This window comes from Adiantum capillus-veneris, chromosome 9 (genome assembly GCF_014529385.1).
Source record: "Adiantum capillus-veneris isolate H3 chromosome 9, ASM1452938v2, whole genome shotgun sequence".
Taxonomy (NCBI): Eukaryota; Viridiplantae; Streptophyta; class Polypodiopsida; order Polypodiales; family Pteridaceae; genus Adiantum; species Adiantum capillus-veneris.
In genome coordinates, this window is record NC_140939.1 from 131,086,831 (window position 1) to 131,104,935 (window position 18,105).

The 18,105-nt window shown below is 41.2% G+C and overlaps 1 protein-coding gene across 1 annotated transcript in view; it reads right to left on the bottom strand.

The window, feature by feature from the left end:
- Positions 1-219: 219 nt before the first annotated feature.
- Positions 220-18,105, bottom strand: part of LOC147451181 (maltose excess protein 1, chloroplastic-like) — a 36,072-nt gene continuing 18,186 nt past the window's right edge. The window contains exons 2-9 of the mRNA XM_086520138.1: positions 8,649-8,870; positions 2,702-2,992; positions 1,910-1,999; positions 1,711-1,812; positions 974-1,092; positions 751-813; positions 607-668; positions 220-516 (exon numbers count right to left, since the gene is read on the bottom strand). Coding sequence (XP_086376264.1) covers positions 404-516; positions 607-668; positions 751-813; positions 974-1,092; positions 1,711-1,812; positions 1,910-1,999; positions 2,702-2,992; positions 8,649-8,870 — 1,062 coding nt within the window. The 3' untranslated portion in view covers positions 220-403. The remainder of the gene's footprint in view (positions 517-606; positions 669-750; positions 814-973; positions 1,093-1,710; positions 1,813-1,909; positions 2,000-2,701; positions 2,993-8,648; positions 8,871-18,105) is intronic.

Genomic DNA, 18,105 nt, shown 5'->3' on the forward strand with positions numbered 1-18,105 from the left:
CCTTCTTTCATAAATAGGCGTATAACATTCATAATCACGACTATTTGGTTATTGGCATGGATACTAATGTTTATAGTTGTTGGAATATACACAGTGAACCATAGCCACAAAATCGATCGGCTAGAGTATTGCCACAACCACAAGTATTGCTAGAGTGTTGACTTATAGGGTAGCAGTAGATTTAGCCATCAGAAAAAATTTATAACAATAACTAGATAATGCACCAATATTTGTAATTTTCATTTATCTTTATGTCTAGATATGGATCATTTTATTCCACAAGGATACATCTGACTATTGAAAAGTTTACAATCACTTGCTTATGAACAACACTTTGAAAAGTGGGCATTTACATCAAAGCCTTGGATTGAAGAATGTGGTAAGCATGTCCACTTACACATTCTCAAGATACTTGCACATTAGTGTTATATAGACCACCACCACAAATTGTCTCTATCAACCCTGAGAAAGGCCATCTCAAAGCATATGATTTTTGGTCCTTTACTAGAATAAAACCTGTCATGAACAAGAAGACACCATGAAAAAGAAACTTCTTGAAAGAGTGTAAACAGTTGCATGTCAAAAACTGATAGATAGTTATCGTACCTAGCCAAACTAGTAGGATGCCTGTTGTGAGCCAAAATATCCACCAACTGGTAGCTTGATATCTGCAAAATTAGTATTAAATTTATTCCTACTTGAACTATGCATCAGCATCACTAACTATAAACACAAGTAGTTAGTTCTTACATGTACATGGTTAACAATATGGTCCAGCCTTGTACAAGACAGCCAAAAGATGCACCTGTAAACCTATAAAAGTGCAAGTGCATTTTGGCCCCATCATAGATGATAAGTAAAACTTAAGCATTTTCGAAAGCCTAAAGTTTACTATTATATCTCAATTAAATCATATACTTATTATATCTCAATTAAAGTTTACTATTATTTCTCAATTAAATCATATACTTACCACATTACATCTCTTATAAACAATGCCCTTGACATGAGGAGTCCATTGCCTATCAAGGAGAGCAAGATAGTCAAGACTGAGAGCCCTTTTATGTTTGAAGGGCTTTGAAAATTGTGCTTCTAGTTAAAGCCAAAAATTAAAAAGTTAGTATCATGCATTCCTGTATATATGTCAGATGAATGAGCATCAAAGCTTTTCACAAAATTTTCAACATCTCATAGATGTATTTATTTTAATTACCTCCTTTCCATGTCCCTCCATGCATGTATATAGCATAACCCTCTTTCCATTAACCTCCCTCCCAATCACAATTTTTTTGTCAGAACAATAGGTTTGTATCAGAAACATAGTACATTCTTTTTTTGGTAGCAATACTGGCATTCCTGCCCGCAATGTCACAAACGACATCTGTGAGTGCTATCTAGGTAGCGTGGCCGCACTCAAACCCATGACTTGGGTCACGGAGGAGGAGTACTCAACCAACCAAGATAGCTTCTTTGGACAAAAACATAGTACATTCTTAATTCATTTTATCAAGCATTGGGCATTGTACTAGATCTTAGGTTCCATTATTACTTTTGGAAACTTTTTTTTTAACAGAAAATTTACTTTTGACATGTATGTATCCTTTCTATATACCTAAAATATACATTTGGATATGCTTGCAACTGATTAAGTCTAAAAGTTATGTGTTTGGTATATGGTTAAGTCAGAAAGAACAATGAAGAGTATCTTACTAGTTGAGCTACAGATGCCCACATGAAAAGTAAAGTCGCAGTCCACCCCGGGACGCCATTCAACATAAAAGTCAATGCTTGTCGAAGCTTGTTAAGTCTTGCCTACAAACAAAAAAAGACAGAATTTCTTTGTATGACTATGGCAGCTTTGAGAGAGAGAATTGTTTGAAGTTAGCTTTCATAGTAAAGTGGAGCTTACCAATATAAGGAGTATTACATCTATTGATGCAGCAACAGATCCTGGAATTACACTACTAGGTAGAACCTCACTAAATGTAGACCACACTATCTGTCATTGGAAAAGCAATTGTTTTATTATTAAAAAAAATTGCACTCGTTTATTCACACCAAAAAATACTTGAAAGAAAAACCATAAAGTTTCAAGCAACCACTTGAAAGAAAAACATTATTTTTAAAATATTGTCAAAAATAATGACTCTAACAAAAACACAAGTACTAGCACTTCTTTTTCTCTTAAAGATCCAATCTTGATTAGTAAGTGAATATACCACCTTGGAGAATGTATACATTGAAAAATATCATGGTTGTTGACACATCGGTTGCATGCATGCGCTCACACATGCCCGCGCATGCGCGCGCACACACACACACAAACTTGTCTTTAAATTCATTCTTGCTAACTTTCCCTCTAAATTATGCATATATATTTGAACTATCTAATCCCCAAGAAGATGCAAGAAGCTATCACCACACATGCTAACCTTTCCCTCCAAATTATGCATACATATTTGAACTATCTACCAACTCCAACCCCAAAACCGCCCCGCCCCCCCCCCCCCAAAACGAAAATGCAAAAAGCTATCACCATACATTTCATAAAATTTAGGTAAAGTGTTCATATTTTCTTTCATACGATGATAACAAAGAAGCAAAGATTATGCATATGGCCATCTTTTGCTAAAGTAGTCTTCCCCCATTATTGCTTTTTCCCTTAGCTCTATCACCATGTTAGATCTCTACATTGTCATACCTGGCATAACACAAAGAGGCCCACCACTCCAATTGCTTCTTGCCAAAACCTCCATATTTGTTGATTGAGATATCCAACATAGTGAAAGATGCTAATTAGAAAGCCCACCACACAAGCTACCATTGTAAGGATGAAGACAAACAGAGGCATGGCTTGTGCAATTGTGAGTTGTAAAAGTACAACCAAGGTTGTGACCACCCCCACACCTTGCACCACCATTGCTCCCCTCTCCTTCTTATGCACAAAATACGACATTAGCGATAAATTTCCCGCCAATGAGGTTAGTTGTGCCTACAAAACAAAAGGCAATAATAGTAAGCTCATTTACACTTAAACATCGAATGAATTTGTTATTACAATTCAAGAAGAAATGTGGTCATGAATTTGCAAAAAAGGGTAGGGTAAGGGAGCCAGTTTAGAGACAAAAAAATTTGACCCCCAATTTAGACACATATCCACCCCCAATTTAGAGACAAGAAATTTGGAATATTCTTAGAATCTTTCTTATGTGTCATGTTGTGATTTGCTAAAAAGTGTACCATTACTGAGCCTTGAGTGTCTCTAATGCTTCAAAAAGCCTCAAAAGCTGGATTTATTCAAATGGAGCATTCAAACAAAATCTAAAAAATATTGATTTTGATATCATTTGATTCGCCTTTTCATGAGAAGTCTCATGCAATGTGTAAATATTAAAAATGATGAAATTTGCAAAATCCCCCCCAAAATATCACGTTTCCACAAAACGTCTCTAAACTGGCTCCCTTACACTATGTGAGCTTAGTTTGCTTTTACTATGATTCTATAAAATGTCCAAATTTTCAAGGGTATCCCCACATGCTACAGAGTAATTGTTGTAGAGCTACCCAACACCTTCTCTCCCTCCAAGAAAGACGCCCCAAAAGGCTACATTTAGATTTTTCCTTATAACCGCCCTCCGTGTGTGTGTGTGTGTGTGTGTGTGTGTGTGTGTGTGTGTGAGAGAGAGAGAGAGAGAGAGAGAGAGAGAGATGTCACATCAGAAGCCCCATCCATCTTGTCTATCCACTTACCCCCACCCATATGGAGGGCCCTAAGAGATTTTCTAAGAGTCTCTCTCTCTCTCACATACACACACAGCATAGCTTACATTCGAATACTTGACCCCCCTTGGAGGCCCAAAGTGGAAGTAGAACTAGTTACATGAGACGCCTGTAGGCAAATACAAAAGCCAATGGCCATAAAACATAAAATAAAACTAAAAATACATTGGGAAAAAAACGCTCCAAGTGAGTCGGGTAAAAAATGCCATGGCAATTACCATAGGAGGAAGGGGGAGAGGGAGAGGGGGAGAGGGTATCCACCAAAGCATAGGCATCTCCAAACTACAATAAAGAGAGAACCATCCAAAATGATGTGGAGCGTAACCGTAGAATCCTAGACAGTATCAAAAGATGCACTAACTGTACAGAAGGCTGAAGGATGGGTGTGAAGAGGATAGCCAAAACTACTACCAAGATGAAGAGGAAAACACGGGTGAAATGCTTAGAAGGAAGTCGAGGAGACCGCAAAAGAGGGATCGACATTGAAAAAACACAAAAGGCTCGGAAACAAAACAATGGGGACGGCAAGGATGACTAAAGGAGAATCAAACAACAATGGGAGGAAAACCACATGTCCAAAGGTAGGAGTGGAGGCTCTCAACCCAGCAAACCCAACAACTTTCTGTTGCTAGGAAGCACCACCACAAAATAGAGCCTACAAAGGCCACCCCCGTAAGAAAATAACAAATGAAAACACGAAGCAAACAAGGTCATACCCAAGCGCGCGCACACACACACACCCAACCCAACCCAAAATACGTAAAAAACAACCTCAAAAACAAAAAACGAAAAGGAAAAAGCAAGAAAACCTCGCAAACAAGTAGACACACACCCTCACACTGTCAGGGCTCGAGAAAAGATAGGTTCGCTTTATCCAAAGCATGTTCAAATTGAAAAATGGCCAGCTCAAATTTGAGCAAGAAGGTTCTCAAGCCGGTTCAAAATATGAAATTTTTAGTTATAATATGAGATTTTTAGTGTGAATATCCTTCTCAAATTTAGAGTTAGCCTGCTCATATGTGTGTGAAAAGGCTCCAAAGCCGGTCCACAAAAAATGTTTCCGGAATCCTCCTATAAACATACCCAACTCCTACGCAAGGGGCCCTGAGAGATTGTGAGAGAGAGAGAGAGAGAGAGAGAGAGCGCACAAGCAACTAATAAACTTTCAAAACAAGTTGAAAGTTCACTTTGCCTAAATAAGGCTTTTGACAAGAATTTAATAATAAGAGGCTTTTTTGTGAGAGAAAACAGCAAAGTGACACTAAAATTTTAAAATATATATTGTCACAATAAAAGATTACGTTTTTTGAAAACAAGTGTAACAACTAACTGTATAGATTACAATATATTCAAAAAGCATAAAAGATAATGATAGAAGAAAACACTTGGAAGCATTATAAGGAATCGAGGTAAAAACCAAGTTGAGAAAGATTGTGTGACCCAATACTCAATGCCCGCTTTAAAGAAAGAGGTAAATGACTGCCAATGCCCTCTCACAAGGGCCTGCTTAAAATAAATAATGCTTACTTAATGCCCCTTCCACACAAAAAATAGAGTAAAAGAAATTTTGTACCCAAGAAGCGTAGCTTAGTTGGTGAGACCTAAGTGATGTAACTCCAAGCATGAAGGTTCCAAGCTCAGAGGTTGCGTTCTCTTGCGTGTATTCTCCTTCCCTATTACTTGGCCACAATCAAGCACGTCGCTGCATGATTGGGAAACCCTACCTACCTAGAGGGCATCCTTCAGATCGCCCTCATCAAGTGCTCAATGCTCTATCGAAGGCTGAGGAACTACTTTATTTCTAAGGGCAAAAGTTTTTAAGCACAATACATATAATAAATTTAGGTGCCCTCCAGTTCTTTGAAAGATTGCTAACGAATGATAACTAATTTGCAAACTTATGGAAACTACCTCTTTGTAGATTGTTTGTAGGACAAACACATCAAATTTGTATATTAAATAAATGTTATATGTGCGACATCGAGAAGTCGATATCCTTAAAAGTAGTAAAGGGACACATACTCAACAATTTCCTTTTATAGACTATCTTTCCTCTAGCTTTAATGTTGCTCAATTTCTAGGATGTTTTATTATCTTATGTTTGTAAGTCTTTTTGGAGTTTTAACTCTTTACTATTTGGATTTGATCACTAAGGGAATCTTTCTCATGTTTCAACCATTGTTCTCCTCAACTCAATTATTTATTTTAAACTTGACCAAAATAAAGAACAATTTTACGACGTGTCATTGAATGAGGTGTTTTTGCACATGGAAGTTGTTAGAAGCTAACTTTAAATAGGATATTTTTCAATGTGTTCAAGTGATTTAAGCTTTCATGAGAGTATCTCTACAATTGTCAAATATATAAAACTGTCTTTGAGGACAGTAACACCAGTTTAAGATTAAATACGATATATTGTTAGCCCCATGTCCATGGAAGTCAAAAGTCATTGCACTATCTATATGAGGTTCTGTCCCCACTTTGGTTTTGACAGTGAAGCCTAAATACTAAATGTACGACTCACAATGAAATTTAAGCACCTACTTCTATTTTGATAGGAAAGCATCTACATCCAAGCATGTTTCCTCTAGACTCGTCTTTAAAGAAATATAATCTAAAAGTTCTGCTTTCCCTTTCCTTTTCAAAGTTTCTTTGATTTAAATTGAAACAATAATTTAAAGACTCTCTCTCTCTCTCTCTCTCTCTCTCTCTCTCTCTCTAACAAGAAGGCAATCAAGGTTACTATTTGCAATGCAATGATCATGCTTTTGTTGTATGGGATGATGTGCAGTGCTTTCTATCAGATACTTTAAAGGGTACACAAAAGCTTATGGTCGTCCTTGAGAACTTTTCTTACGTAATGGGCTTATTGTGAATGAATCCAAAACAAAAAGTTATTCTTGTGAAATCATCCATAAGAAGAAGCCATGCATTGTATACAACAATGAGACATTTGAAGTAGTTGAGAGCTTTAAATACCTTGGCCTTGAAATTCCGACCAATCACAAGTGGCATGAATGTGCTATACGTCTGTTAGAAGCTAAGAAGAGAGCATACTATGCATTTGAAAACATATGTAATGATGTCAAATGTTGGATTCTCAAAGAAGTACCTTTCGAACTTCTTTATGGAGTTGAAGTGTGGGGCGGGAGCATCTCCAAGTAGAAAGAGGTTGAGAATGTCCAAAAAGCCTTTTCTTACAAACTTTCTCCAATTAAGACACAAATACCATTTATGTTCCTACTTCATGAGTTAAGATCTCTTCCAATTGAGGTTATGGGGATGGAACCAGTGGTAGAGTACTTCTTGAGTCAAGATCTCTTCCAACTAAGGTTATGGGCATGGAAACCATGGTGGAGTACATGATAAAGATGCATCAAAACCCCTCACATCGACTTCCTACAATTGCATGGGAAGCAAGAAAAAAAATTAAAAAAACCATAAAAGAAATATCTTACAAACGGGGTGGATGCAAAACATAAAGAAGTGGTTTGGGAGATGAGAAGCATTACACTTGCTAGATAATGCCTCAATAGACTCCAAAGTGGATGACGCTTTTCTACAACACCAATGTACTACAACTTGGGAGGAATCCACTGGGTCACATTACACCACCCATATTATCCCTGACTAGAAAATCATGTTCTTCAACGAGGAGAAAACCGTATTCTTTGGTAATACTGCATAGCACTAGGAACTTTTACCATTGATTTGTAAGTTCACTGCGTAAATAATTAACTTCTTGACTTTTGCAATGCCTAGTTTTAGCAAAAATTTGGTAATGCTTTTTGTCAACAAAGGCTAATTCCAGTGAGAAATAACTTTTTATATCAGAAAACCCATTTTCCTTGTACCAAAATATTCAATAATTGACATATTTTTCATGCGACCCTTTGAAGCAAACAAGACAGCATATAACTGAAAGAGACCACTATGAACAAATCTTGGGAGGGGTATCTCTATAACACACACTTAGTAAACATTTGACACAAATCTTCAGAACTCAATGTAGCATCAAACTTAACAACCAAGTCTTTTTAAACATGCACACATGCAAGATGCATTTGTGCTTGGATGAGTCTGTACACGCATGCACACATGCACTTTCTGTCAAGACTAGGACTTCTTAGCCGAGATATCAGGCATCACCTACCGCATACTTTTTTGGATTTTCTTGTTCTTTCAATGAGTATTTCTCACAATGCTAGAGAACTCTCTTCTTACTATACTATGAAGAGGTGGGGAATCTCCCTCACCCCCACTGTTCCGGGCCGGAATAGGAGAGGCGGAGGCGGAGGCCGAGCCTGTTCCGTGTTCCAGAACAATGGGGGTGAGGGAGATTCCCATCCGTCATGCCCAATCTTACATTTCATTGGCTAGAATTTTGTGTGCGTGATATGACTGGCTGGAATTTTCTCTAGGTGAATTCCATTGGTGGAATCTTGTTGACTGCACTGTTTTTGTTCTATTCACTGTAAGAATGTTAATGTAATGGACGGCTGAGATTGCTTGATGTGCTGGAATACACAGGCTCAAGGCATGACGGTATTACACCGTCATAAGGCCAGAAAAGTCTGAATTTACAAATTATAAGAGGCTAAAATACTCGGAAAAACACAAAATCAAAGCACACAAGAAAACGGTTATTTTTAAACAAAAATTAGATAAAAACTATGACACCCCATCCATGACAAGTTATGACACCTATCCATGATAAGCTAAACTTTAAAGCAATAATTGAAGAAATTAAACAAAAAATAATGAAAAACTAGATGCAAGATTACCTACAGAAACATGGCGAGGCAAATTTAGAGGCATCGTTCATGATAAAGATGAACCGTACCAAAGTGTCCTTGACAAGAAAGTACCTTCCATTCAACTGCAGCAAGGGCAACGTAGTTTCCATTCAACAGATTTTGTGTGTTGAGGATAATTTGAGGCACTTGCATGAGCAGGAATGGAAATGTGGCGAATTCTGCAATACGGCTCGTGGAGGCATCCCATTGAAGGAAACAAGCACCCACATCAGGCCGTGATTCATACTGTTGTTTTGGCCCTTGAAACGTACCATAGCTCTCGGTGTCGTCTCCCTACACCAAGAAACAAACAAAGGAGAAGAAAACAAACATGTCAAGAGTTAATATGTTTCTCTTCAAGTTGATATGTTATTTTCCGAATTCAGAAAACGTGAGCTACAATGCCCATATGCAGCTATGACATCGAACAACCTCGATCCATGTTTTGTGCTTATTGTGCTAGCTATACATACACAGACGATTACCTTCTTCTGATTATGAAGACTTCTCGTTGATGCTCCCTCTCAAGTCCCTTTCATTTAATCTAGATTTGACTAATTACTCAAATCAACCTAAGGTTACTTTTACTATCCCTTGTTGACAAGACCAAGACATCCAAGACGTGTTCTAGGAAAGTGTGGCGGTGCTTACATAGAAGCAAATTAGCCACGGTAGTAAAAAAAGATAAAGAAACCACTTGAACTCAATCTTTGACAAAAGTCTACTAGCTTAAGTGATAAGATGTTGTTAATTAAGAATACTGGTGTGCTTATTAGAATGGTCACATGCATATGGGCTTGATGTGCCATGTGAGCATGCTACTACGATCCAGAGCCAAACCATAGACAATGAAAACCTAGGGGATTCTGTACTGGCACCATTGTGAGCGGATTTGTAAGACCTGCATGTCCGGATAGAGAGTTAGGACCTTTGCATGAGTGTCTTTGCAGCACTGATTGTGATTGACACAATCAGGCAACTAGCAGTATTAGTAAGTAATCTAGATAGTAGTTTGCATGTTCGTGGCCACATCCGACCCAGAGTTGTAGAGCATGATCTGTGTGAGCATGTGCCTTAACCATGGTCACCATGAAACACGTTTTGGCGGGTCTGGACAAGTGAAATGTTTGGAGCCTTGAAACATTGCTTATCAAGTGAAACACATGCCATTTCGCTAACAATTTACCATGTTTTAGGGCCTTTCAAAATCCTACTATGCACATTTCGATCCATGTTTCACTGTCTTGAAACGTTTCGCAGGACGCTTGCCTTAATCGTCTGTGTTCTTGCAAGTATTTCAGGTGAACCAACTGATGAGTTGGGACATTTTTGAAGGGATTTAATTGACTGAAGTGAGGGCAGACATGGTGGATAGAGTTATACCTCCACATTAATAACTACATTAGAAACCTGGGGGGGACCACTTCACTTTTAGGACATTCGAAATAGTAGCAGCTATGGAGAATCTGGAGCACCATCTCTCTGCCAGCCTTGCCGTTTCCGTAGCAGCTCTCAGCTGGTCCAATCCCTCACCATTAAGGGGTGATCCCTCCCTCTTGCTCGTGACCTCATGGCAGCCAATTGATTTTGTAGCCATGAGGTAGTGGTGAGCCTTGCATTCTGAAAATCAATCCTTCCCTCTTGCTAGGCGACCTCAAAGCAGCCAAATTGACCTGCGTTTGCAGCCATCAGGGTGTAGCCAGCCTTTCATTTTTGGTAATCAATCCGTCAGCCCTTTTGATCTGCCATACTCAGCCTGCAGATCTTGATCAAGAGCACTCAGGAAGAAAACAAGTAAGAAAGATATAATAACATCTCTTGACAGGCCAAAATGGCCCATGAGCAATATGATATCTTCCACCATAAATGTAACAAGAAGTGAAGCCACATCCTGATTCCTAGCTAGTCCCTAGCTATAATAGTAATGAAAAAGCTCTCAGTTTGAATGACTAGAGCTGTAGGCTATTACTGGTATGAGCCGTCTTTCTCCAGCATAGTGTCCCCATTAAAGTTGCTTCAAGAAGGAGAGACCAGTGAGTCGTCGGACACTATTCCTTCGATGGTGGACGATCCTGGCTTAAATCTGCTGATGGTGAGGAAGCTGATTGTGATGTCCTCGTGGTCGAGGACATCTCACTCTACAAATGGCAATGGCCTTGTCAAATGTTACTCCTCTAGAGAGCCATCCTTGGTGAGTAGGTCAGTGGACGAGGAAGTAGATCACGTGAAGTAGATGTGCATGGTGCTGTAACATAAAAAATTTGTGATGGCTCACCAAATTCAACGGTAATTTTTGCCATAAGCACTGCTAATAATCCAAAAGCTTCAAGGTACAACTCAAAACTGAAGAGAATTTGCGATGTTCTCCTAGTACCCACCAAACTTATAAGTGTAGCGAGGGGCCTAAATGACTTTGAATTGAGCCTAGACACCCTTTTATTGCTCGAATTCCAGTGCCGACTGGCCCGACCATCTCGTGGCGACTTGCCCTTCCCAACTGCGAGTGAAACTCTCGACCATCGTCCATTTCACACTAGCCACACAATGTCCGGCCATTTGTGACTTCAAAAAGAGGGTCCCAAAAATTAAATAAAAATCAAGGGAAAGAAACCAACAACTAAGGTTAGTGGTTGCCACAGCCTCGTGACAGAGAGACATATATATATATATATATATATATATATATATATATATATATATATATATATATATATATATATATATATATATATATATAGAGAGAGAGAGAGAGAGAGAGAGAGAGAGAAGAAGAAGAAGAAGAAGAGACAAAGAGAGAGAGAGAGATTGCAAGAGAAAACGCACCATAATACAAACGCTATAGAGAAAAAGGTGGTGCATTTCGCAAATGCTAGAGAGAGTTCGATCGCAAAACGATGGCTCTATATCTACTCGATCAACTGAACAAAAGAGGGGGAGCGGGGGTCTCTATAAAGCGACTCGTCCTCAACGCTCAACTCACGACCAAACCACCCACGACTCAGAAGTATGGGGCGCCCTCTAATAAATGGTGATTGTCACGAGGACGTGGCAAGTGCTAACCTTAGTTGTTGGTTTCTTTCCGATAATTTTTGAGACCCTCTTTTTGAAGTTGCAAATGGTCGGACATTGTATGGCCAATGTGAACGGTAGTTTCACCCACAGACAGAAAGTTGGTCGGCACTAGAACTCGTAAAGTAAAAGGATGTCTAGGCTCAGTTCAAGATAATGTAGGTATCCCCGTCGCACTTAGCAAGTTGGTGGATACTAGGAAGTGAACTCAATAAAGGCATAAAGTCAAGGTGGGATCACCAACAAAAAGTATCCGATAGTTGGGCCACATTACACTTTTGGATGCGGTCCTGATGAGGATAGATGGTCAGAAGACCAGTGGGAGCCCAATGGAAGCATCTCCCAAAATTTAGGGAACTACTATTTTGGGCTATGGAATCTGTTCGCGTCATTAGCATCAAAATGACAAGGGGAACATTTTATTACTCTGCTACAAAGTCAATTGATACACCAGTTGAGAGATTTTTAAGCAGGAAGCCCAGTGCGGGAAAATTGCATGTATGAGTGCCAAGTGGCACTTTTTGGTCTATTTACCAAGTCTGGGAGAACAGAACTCGTAACTGTGGAGGCTAATAACTCTGATTTTCAGCCATTTCTCTCCATTTTTGAGCTTCCTATGACTATCTCGCACCAAGGAGCTCATTTTCAGCATTGGAAGGCATCAGATGCGTGTTTACAGGGCTGTTTTGTTGCGTTTTCAGCGATACGCAGGTTTTGGCAGCCATGGAAATCTTCCCCTTTTTGCATCTACTTGTTCACAGATGCATTACAGGAAGGGCAGAAGAGGGGGTGCTTGATTTATGCTGGGGGGATGCTTCATTGAGAACTTGTCACAGGTTAAGAGCTATGGAGTGCTTTCTTTCCCTCTCATATACAGTGTGGTGCTAGGAGTGATGCCCTGCACACTACACACTGCTCTCTCTCTCCCCTACGTGCAGTTATGTGATGCCCCACAAGAGGGCTCTTCATTTGACTGATGTACAACTGTGTGGTTTCATGCTTTTGTGCTGAGGGAAGAGCCTCCTTGAGCAGGAACAGGGGTAGCTAACTACTACTCCAAAGCAAACACCGGTGAGGGTCATAACCTCACCTTACAAGTGCGTTTTCAGCGTTGTGTATGCGCTGTAAATTGACTGTTTTTCAGCCATACGGATGCCAAAACCATTGGGAATCATGCCCGACTGGCAGAGGACAGTTAGGGGACTGTTTGGGGCTGAAAACAGGGCAAAAATCAGTAAATGCAGCATGCTGAATTTACTGTTTTTCGGCAGGAATCAGAGGGTTTATGCCGGTGGAAGAGAGTTCCAACAGGGGAATTGGTTTCGCGCAAGTTTTGGGGCTGTTATGCTGCCGAATTTGGCCAAAACAGGTGGTATCTAGCTCGATACAGATAAAGGATTCCCAGGACTCTTCTTTGTAATTTACCTCCTAATAATAAATAAATACCGAAAGGGGCGCCAATTTTGGGGCCTACAGGTTGTCCGCGTCTCCTCGGAGCATTCTAGCTTCCGAGCCGTGTGTGTGATTAAGTGTTAATTCCTGTCGCAAGTTTTCCTTCGCACGTTCTCTCTGTGTGTGTTTAAGGTAAAGAATTTCGGGTGAAAGCCAAAGCCTACCGCCCCACGGGCCGGTTTCAACGTTCCATTGCCCGGATATCAATCACTTTTTCCTCAAAGAGTGTAAGGTGCAACGGAATAATTGTTTGCGCTTTGCTCAAGATGAGTGCTCCGAACTGTGCTCAAGGTTCCTTTTAGTTCTTATGGAAGGGAGAGCCTTCCGTTCTTAATGGAAAGTGCTATGATCACAAACAAAGTGAATGGACACTGTGCGTGCGAGTGGATGAGACTGAGAGATAGAGAGAGAAGAGAGATACGACACCAGAGACGACGTAAAACCCTCCTCCGAAGGCCCCACTCTCGTCGGCGAGAGTGGTCTACTTATTGATTGCACAAAGTGGTACAATGCGGATGCAATGGACTGATGCAATTTGGGACTATACCGATGACGACGACGGTTATGACGACGACAACTTTAGAGATGAAATCTGTGGTCTTTCTACTGCTTTCCAAAAACGCTAGGGATTGAAATCTGGGACTGTTTTCGGTGGCTGAAAATGACTGTTTTGGCTGCGTTTTCGAGGGCTGAGATTGAGGTTCTTCTGCATGGGACTAGGGCTGAATCTGTTGCTTCTAATGCATGCTGAAAACGCTGAGCCTTCTGCTGCAAAAGGGGCTGAAAACCAAAAACGCTGGCTGGCTGCTGTAGTGTTAGTAAAACGATGGGCTATCTGGGAATGACGGCGACACTGTCATGCTGAGATCGCCAAGCACTCTAACAGGGAACGGGGGGAACACAGCCCAAACGTTCCGAAACGGCGTTCCGGACGAGTCTCGTTCCCGAAAAGGAGATGGGAACGGAACGCCGTTCCGGAACGGAGTGTAACCGAAACGGTGTTCCGAAATGGGCGGAACATGAGGCGGAATGGCGAAATGCAGGGCGGAACAGGCAAAAGTACGCATTTGGGGGGAAAAAGTGGGCTTTTGGGGGCAGATTTGGGGTTGTTCGGGGAACATATTTGGTGCAGTTTGAGGGCACGTTAGGGGGACAGATTTGGGGGCAGTTTTAGGGTTGTTTAGGAGTTTATTTGGGACTAAGCTGAATGGAGGTAATTCAATCCTTACTTTAGGTCGACCGTTCCAGCCCCGTTCCCGTTCCGGCCCCCCCTCCTCCCCGTTCCCGTCCCATTCCGGACCCTCCCGTTCCCGTTCCAGGTAAATATGTCGCCAAGGCTTGGTGCTTGATGCAGTGGAAATCTGCTAGGGACAGAAAACGCTAGGGTAATGAGGGTGTGGGCAATGAGGAAAACCAAAACGCCAGGGGTACTGATGAGGTTCTTGCTGAGACGGTGCCTATTGAGCGGGAGCTCCTGTTGCCTCTTCTGCCATTGAGTGCTAACCTGGGTTTGCTTATATATTAACTTAGCAAAATTGCCCTACCTACTTTTGTTGGAAAGTCACTTAAAGATAATAAGTGAAAAATACCAAAAATAGGGAAAATAGGCTAAATGCACTGGAAAATTCCCCTGACTGAATCTGATAGATTCTGAAGGGAATACTGATGATCATGATGTGTGCAACCGGAGGATATGCATCTACACTAAGTGACTGAGCATGCACGGTCTACGAATAGACTCACAAAAGTGCCAAATCACTTCTAAATCTAGACTTGATTGGACTGACTGAACCCTGATCATGCTGTAGCTTGTCCACGGACATATAGGGTTGGATGTGTCACGTGACATCCCCTCCTTTTCAAAGTGAGGTACTGGTACCGAACTGTATGGCATCGAGGGAGATCGCCAATAGCATCCGGAATCCTGGAAGGAACTCTTCGCCGGCCCACTCTGAGGTGTGGGTCGTGCAGTACTTGAACTTCATAAAGGTCTGCAATACTTGCTTCTTTGGGCCGCGCCAAAAGCGACACAAAGTCTTCAGTGGCTCCTTCGATGCTTCAACTTCGTATAGAGTCGTGCTTCTTCCATCTTCAAGAATCTCCATGGCTGAAAATTCCTAAAACCATTTCCAACACAAAAACATGAACATACCTATTCCATGTAAAGTAAATGGAAAAAATCTTGTCTTCGCTAAAAATTGTGTATGCAATGTAGATGAACATAGAAATGGAGTGACAACCCGTTCATCAAACACATGCAAACAATGAGATCGAATCTTTCTCTTATGATCTAGAGCAATCAACTGTGCCAATTCACAACAGAAATGCCCATGCTTGGTGCTCACACTTCATGTGCTCGTTCGGAAACTGTGTCATGCCAAGGAAGAGACATGGAATGTGACTTCCTGACATACATACTTTTCAGCTTTTCATGAAAAATCCGCATACATTCGTGCGCATCCATGAGAGAAACATGCTCAACATACAATATGTCATGCCTAGGAAAAGGGATCACATAACGATGCTGACTGAAATACAGGAAACGATCACGAATGAAACATTCGAACAGTGCGTGCGTATCAATCATGCGAACACAAAATACTTCCTATAAGGGTTCTTGAGACCTAGGCTCGAGACCCAAGATCGATCCTTCGTGATTGATCGAATCTGCAACGAGGTTAGCTTCGCTAGAAAAAGTATCCACTAACACATCATCCTTGTGAACAATCACATCATCTGCATGCAACTCATCATGCTTGTGAGAAATCACATCTTGATCATGCAAATCATCATGCTTGTCTTTATCATCCAAATCATCATGCTTATCATTGTCAATCAAATCATCATGCTGCTCACAATCATGCAAATCCTGTGTGTCATGCTTTGGAGAAAAAGAGACTGAGAGAATCTCCTTCTCCTGAATCCTTGCAATCTTGTCCTGCATATTAGCAATGAGAGATGGAGAATGAACAATGCCCTCTCCATGAATGACAATGGGAGAATCACTTTTGGCATTGAGAGTGAAAGTGTTAGCCTCAAAATCAATGAGAGGGTTATTATCACGAAACCATCGAATGCCCAAAATCATATCACATCCTGAGAGAGGAGAAACCACAAATCTTCTAGTGAAGGCAGCTTGTTGAATTCCGAAAAACACATCAAGACACTCCTCCATGATGAGAGCGTCCATACCGAGAAGAAAGCCAGAGACCTCCATAGGAGATCTTGGACTAACTTCAAGGCGGACTCTCTCAACAAGAGAGGGACTGATCACATCATGCATACTACCTGAGTCAAACAATATGACAAAACGCTACCCCGAGATACGACCATAACATTCAATGAGAGAATCATCAATGGGAGGGTCATGAGAAACTTGGGGCACACTCGTGTTATCAGTAATTGCATTGATAGAGGAAGTGGGTTCTGTGGATTCTTTAGATTCATTCGATTCAAGCTTACGACATGTTCTTTTTATGTGACCCTTAATGTGACAATGAAACAACGACCTTCCTTAGAATAAGTGCTTTGCTCTTCCGACGTGATGTATCCTCCTACAATCCCTTGTGCTACCTTTTCATCTGGAGTAAGCTTAGGTTTAGCAATTGTGTTAGCCTTACCCTTAAATTCATTGGAAGAATTCTTTTCTGAGAGACTGTTGGAAGATTGGTTAGAAGAGTTACCATTCTTACCATTCTGAGGGTTTTGAGAAGTCTGCGAGGTACTTGTGGAAGTCTTGTTCTCCTTAGGCTTTCCCTCGTTGTGCTTCATCTCCTGTGCGAGAGCAATCGCTACCGCCAGATCGATTGGATTGAGCACCTCGACATCGTACTTGATATACTCGTCCAATCCAAAGAGAAAAGCCTCTTTGCACTCATCATCCGATTTTCGTAATTGAGTGCCTAGTTGCAAAACACGATTAGAAAAAGACATAATCGGCATACCATTTTGCTTGACAGTGCGCCAATCGTCCTTCAATCATGCGAGGTACTGAGGTGGCATAAACCGTGCCTTGAGCTTGTCTTGGAAATCAGCCCAATTGAAGGAAAGGGGCGTGAATTCGTCGGCTTCCTCTAGGTGCGCGGCTAGCTGTGCCTCTTGCCATGCGTGGTACCAATTGATGGCATCACCGGCAAGGTACATAGCTGCCGTCAAAACTTTGCTATTTCCTGTCTTCTTAGTTGTCGCAAAATAAGCATTAAATTGATGCAACTAAGAATGAATAACCGTAGCATCCATCTTACCATCATACTTACTGAAGGTCAACTTCTCTGTGACTAGATGGTTGGAATCCGCATCGTGGCTTGCACCACTTGAGGAACTCCCACGATCTTTGGGTGGTTCGGTCTTCGAGGCTAGCACTTGTCGAAACAATTCTTGAGTGCGTAGCTCTCTTTGAGCTTCACGCTCGATCTCCAAGGCCACTCTTTGAGCTGCACGCTCGGTCTCAAGGAATGCACTTCGTGCTGCCTCTTCCATCTTTCTTTGTTGTTTTCTTTCTTTGCGTTCGTTGCGCTCGCGTTCTACAGCAAGACGATTGTCTTCTTTGTGCGGCAAGTCTTGCGTTTCTTTCGTCGCGCTGCTGCTTACTCACGGTCCTTAGCTTCTTGTTGTTCTACTTTGCTTGCGAGTTGTGTCAACGCAACTCGATTCGTTTCTTGTTGTTGTGCCATCATGTCCAACATCGACTTGACCATCATTTCCATAGGAGTTAGTACAACTCGTGGCGTAGATGGCGAAGGGAGAGGATCGAAAAAATCTCCTGGAGGGGAAAAATCTTCGCCACCTCTCTCATGCTCATCACCTGTATGCGAAGTATCCATTCCGCTTCAGGTGACGACCATGCACTATGATCTTTGGTTCTTAAGTTCACGAGGAACTTGGGTTCTTGAGGGTCTTGGGTTCTTGGGTTCTTGAGGATCTTGAGGTTTTCTTTCGCTTGCAAATCGCGTTTGAGAAGAATCTTCTCTTCACCCGAGTTCTACTCTTTTCCGCGGGCGGTGCCTTG